This window comes from Arachis duranensis, chromosome 3, assembly GCF_000817695.3.
Source record: "Arachis duranensis cultivar V14167 chromosome 3, aradu.V14167.gnm2.J7QH, whole genome shotgun sequence".
In the NCBI taxonomy this organism is placed as follows: Eukaryota; Viridiplantae; Streptophyta; class Magnoliopsida; order Fabales; family Fabaceae; genus Arachis; species Arachis duranensis.
Window position 1 is genome coordinate 33,688,918 of NC_029774.3, and position 4,946 is coordinate 33,693,863.

General features: G+C 46.1%; 1 protein-coding gene across 1 annotated transcript; it reads right to left on the minus strand.

Annotated features, from left to right (window-relative positions):
- Window positions 1-3,588: 3,588 nt before the first annotated feature.
- LOC127745483 (uncharacterized) lies at window positions 3,589-4,605 on the minus strand. Its single transcript, XM_052258241.1, has 2 exons — window positions 4,126-4,605; window positions 3,589-4,059 (listed from the first exon to the last, which is right to left on the minus strand). The coding sequence occupies exons 1-2, from the start codon at window positions 4,603-4,605 to the stop codon at window positions 3,589-3,591; spliced, it is 951 nt and encodes a 316-aa protein (XP_052114201.1).
- Window positions 4,606-4,946: the final 341 nt, after the last annotated feature.

The window sequence follows — 4,946 nt, forward strand, 5'->3', positions numbered from 1 at the left end:
AAGTTGAAGAACAAGTGATATCTTAGAACAAGAACAAGCGGAATTGAATAGAAGAACACTAGTAATTGCATTAATACTCGAGGTACAGCAGAGCTCCACACCTTAATCTATGGTGTGTAGAAACTCCACCGTTGAAAATACATAAGTACAGGGTCTAGGCATGGCCGAATGGCCAGCCTTCCAGTGATCTAAGATAGCATAAAAATGAAGATAGCTACCAAAGTCTGATCTAAGAACTAGATGTCCAAAGATGAAAATACAATAGTAAAAGGTCCTACTTATAGAGAACTAGTAGCCTAGGGTGTACAGAGATGAGTAAATGACATAAAAATTCACTTCCGGGCCCACTTGGTGTGTGCTTGGGCTGAGCAATGAAGCATTTTCGTATAGAGACTCCTCTTGGAGTTAAACGCCAGCTTTTATGCCAGTTTGGGCGTTTAACTCCCATTTTGGTGCCAGTTCCGGCGTTTAACGCTGGGATTTCTGAGGGTGACTTTGTACGCCGGTTTGGGCCATCAAATCTTGGGCAAAATATGGACTATCATATATTGCTGGAAAGCCCAGGATGTCTACTTTCCAACGCCGTTGAGAGCGCGCCAATTGGGCTTCTTTAGCTCCAGAAAATCCACTTCGAGTGCAGGGAGGTCAGAATCCAACAGCATCTGCAGTCCTTTTTAGTCTCTGAATCAGATTTTTGCTCAGGTCCCTCAATTTCAGCCAGAAAATACCTGAAATCACAGAAAAACACACAAACTCATAGTAAAGTCCAGAAAAGTGAATTTTAACTAAAAACTAATAAAAATATACTAAAAACTAACTAGATCATACTAAAAACATACTAAAAACAATGCCAAAAAGCGTACAAATTATCCGCTCATCAGCTGCCACCACCGAATAAGATCAAGCAGATGACAGTCTACTTTACATGGTTCCATGAGAGGTTTAGGGTGTTACCAGCCAATGCGACCGAGGACACTATTCGCGTTTATGCACGTTCCTACATCATGATGCTTTTATCCACTCAGATATTTGGGGACAAGAGTGTGAATCGGGTACATATATGGTGGTTGCCATTTGTGGCGAACCTTGATGACATTGGGAGGTATAGCTGGGGGTCGGCCGCTTTGGCGTGGTTGTACCGATGCATGTGTCGGGTTACGAACAAGATTGTGACCAAACTTGCGGGTCCTCTCCACTTGTACAGAGTTGAATATTCTGGTGATTTTCATTGCTGAGGCTGTTTGGGTTTGAGGTTTTCTCGTTCCGCTGGTATCCAAGTATTTTTTTATATTTTTAAAAGTTTAAGAATGTGATATGCCATGGTATTATAACTTTGTGTTTACTATTTTTTCAGCTTAGGTGGTCTGCTTACTTACCTCCGAATGATGGCAAGGAACAGAGGGTCATAAATTATCGTCTTGCGTTGGATCGGTTGACCGCTCGCGATGTAAGTCTGATGAGCGTGTTTGTTTCATTTGTTGTATGCTTTACGGTCATGCCTATATATATACTTGTTGTGGTAATGTTTAATGGGTTAAAAATTTTCAGATTGTATGGGAGCCGTACTCCGCCCTTGATGTACTTGTTGTGGTCCATCCGGAGATACTTACAGAGGAGTATTGTCGCATATGGCGAGAGGTCACTAGTTTGATATACTTTGCGGTCATCGAGTGGCACCATGTTGATAGGGTTGTCCCACAGCTTAGTGGAGTTCAGCATCTCCCCGAGGGGGTTTTGAATATAGAATGGCTACATGCTAAGGACAGGAGGGGGGAGATAGGTGGTTCCCTCATTACTATCAGGCCGGGCATTTACACTGGGGGAACAGACTTGATGCAGTCATTGCCATCGATCGAGTGGTAGATCCTGGCCCCTCATCTAATTACTTAGATTGGTGGCACCGCGCGGCGCATAGGTTTCTTTCCCCGGAGGTAGCATTCACGGATCCCAGGGGCACCAAGATACAGGCAGAGGCCTTTCGGAGAGGGTCGTCTTAGGCGCCACGCAGATCACAGCTACCTAATATGCCAGACAACCAGCATGTTGAGAGACACCGTCGTGTTGGTACCCAGGACACTGGCCGATAGTGGCAATAGTTAGATGATATGATGCAGGAGGATGATGCAGGTAGGGATGCCAGAGGTGGTGGCGACCACCATGTTCGTCGCGCCAGTGCTAGACGTAGGGGCATTGGAGGTGGCACCCAGGTTGGTAGTGGAGTTAGTGGGTACAGTGCGATTGAGGCTGGAGGGAGGACAGTCACCGGTAGATCCTACAAAGGATATCTGATAGACCTTGAATACCTCAGACATGTTGTAGACTTCATCGACGTAAGTGGCCCAATTTAGTCGTGACTGAGCACAGCACGCGATGGCATGGCAACAGGGGTAGTGCAGTGCCTGGAAGTATCCACAATCGCATGTGCGATCCCTTAGGGAAACTCGGTAACTACCCAACGAGAATTTACCTGTGGGGGTAGTCTTTCCCACGGTATACTCAACTTAATGCCTGTCGAACAGGGTCACCGTGAAGCACCTTGAATCCCTCAAGATCCGCTCAATGGCCTTAACAAGTGCCTGCGAAAACCGATGTCCAGACGCTAACTGTGCCTCTGCCATCTGCCCTCGGATAACAAACAACTCAGCTAGCCGTAGATAGGTTGACTTGACCAAGGACGTCACCGGTAGATTTCTTGTGCCCTTCAAGACAGAGTTCACGCACTCAGATATGTTGGTCGTCATGTGACCATATTGCCTCCCCCCATCCTTGTGCTGTGTTCACCTCTCATACTCCATCCTATTTGCCTAATCACACATGGCCGGGTTCTCTGTCCTCATTATATCAAACCAATAGTCAAATTCTGCTTCCATCTTCGCATAAGCGGCATTTACCAGCCACCGCCTTGCATCCTGTCCCTTAAAGGTAAGGGCAAAATTTGTAGCAACATGCCGAATACAAAATGCCCGATAAGCATGGGGAGGTCGCCAACCACTATCTAGTGCCTCTAGTGCAGCCTTGATGCTGTTGTGTCTATTAGAAATCACCAAAATACCTTCTTGTGGAGTAACATGTCTTCTAAGGTTGGATAGAAAGTATGCCCAGGACTCTGCATTTTCCCCCTCCACAAGTGCAAACGCAAAGCCAATATATTGGAGTTTCTATCTTGAGCAATCGCCAACAATAACGTCCCTCCATACTTGCCATACAGGTGTGTGCCGTCGATAATGACAAGCGGCTTACAGTGTCGAAATGCCTCAATACATGAAGGGAATGTCCAAAACATTCAATGAAAGAAGACTCTAGATTCATCAACCTGATCACCACTCTAACCGGGGAGATCTTCAGCAAAGCAACGGTACCATCCATGGTGGATGTGACCCCAAGGATCCAATGGGACAGATCACCATAGGACTCCTCCCAGTCACCATAGATCTGTGCCATTGCCTTCTGCTTTGCCAACCATACCTTCCTATAACTAGGCCTGAAACCATATGTTGCCTCCGTTGCCTCTTGGAGCATCTTAATCGTCACGGACGCATCAGCTTTGACCAACGAAAAGATCCTCGCACATATGACATGATAATCAAGCTATTTGTGGTCGCTTGATATCGATGTGGTCATACACGTGTGTGGTCCGTTGTACCTCCTAACTTCCCAGGTGCTCTTCCATTTTCGCAACGTGATACGAATCAACCACGTGCACCCGTTACCAAACTCCTTGCATCTGCCTTGGTATTTCAGATTGTCAGACTCTATAACTCTGTACTCAACTCCACGCCGAATGCTGTAATCTTTTACACTAAGCACAGCTTCCTCCTTACTCTTGAACGACTGGCCAACCTGAAATTCCGTCAAAGCATTCCCATCATGGATACCCTGGCCAGCGAAGGTTGGCTCTACATTCTGGTGTTGACCGACGGCTTCCAAGTTCAATGATGATAGGTACGGAGGATACTGTTGTGTTCTAGAACCAGAACCTCCATGTGGTGTAGGTGTACCGCTCGGAATATCATCACTATCCCCACCAATAACAACCGGCTCGTCATCCGAATCATCGTCCTATATCGCATTCTCAACTCGATCCGGTCCAGCCTCAAAATCAAAATCAGGATCACCAGGAGGCACACCGGCATGAACAGCCGCAACATGTTGAGAATCAGGAACTAGAACTGCAGCTGCTACCACAGGCATCGATGTTGAGGTACCATCCACCGTCGTCGATTGAGGATTCGGCGCCAATGGCCCGGAGCTGTCGACACCATCTTCCAACTTCGCAAGCAGCTCGGGTATTCTGACCTCCGAAAAACTCCGCCTACAGTGAAACAACACCTGCAAGTCTTCATCGGACCCTATTACAAAGGTCTCATATCTCACACCAGTTGACACAACGGCGATGGGAATCTTGTGAAACAACTTTTTTACCCACTTCGAACCACACACATCGAGCTTCCGTAATATGCTGAGCTTAATCTCTGCCAACGTACTCGACGACCGGATAAAAATACTGAGCAGTTCTCTATCGGTAAATTTCACACCATGCCTTTTGCTCTTTTGAATTTTCCCAGAGCAATGAACTAGAGTCACAAAACTTTTCTCACCCTCCATTTGTGATAAACAACATTCATAAATTTGTGATAAACTTTCCTCACCTTTGGCCTTTCAGGGGTATATATATAAGCACGCACACTCACCCACACTACACGTAAATCGCTGCTGCCTCCAGCGGTTTACACACGCATCCCCATAAGCATAAACCGCACAACCCAGCCTCAACAAAAATCTCGATAGCCTCTAACGGTTTCTGTGTTCAGATTTCCTTACGTAATCTACGGCTGTCTATAGTGGATTATGTGTATTTATAAACCGCTACTGCCAGTAGCGATTTCTATAGATATGTGAAACAATGTAATTGCGTCTCCTATTTTGAAAAGTTGTAAATGGGTAAA

Coding starts and splice junctions, on each gene's coding strand:
- LOC127745483 (XM_052258241.1), bottom strand. CDS start 4,605: ATGGAGGGTGAGAAAAGTTTTGTGACTCTAGTTCATTGCTCTGGGAAA. Junction 4,060..4,125: donor TTGCGGCTGTTCATGCCGGT/GTGCCTCCTGGT, acceptor AATGCGATATAG/GACGATGATTCGGATGACGA.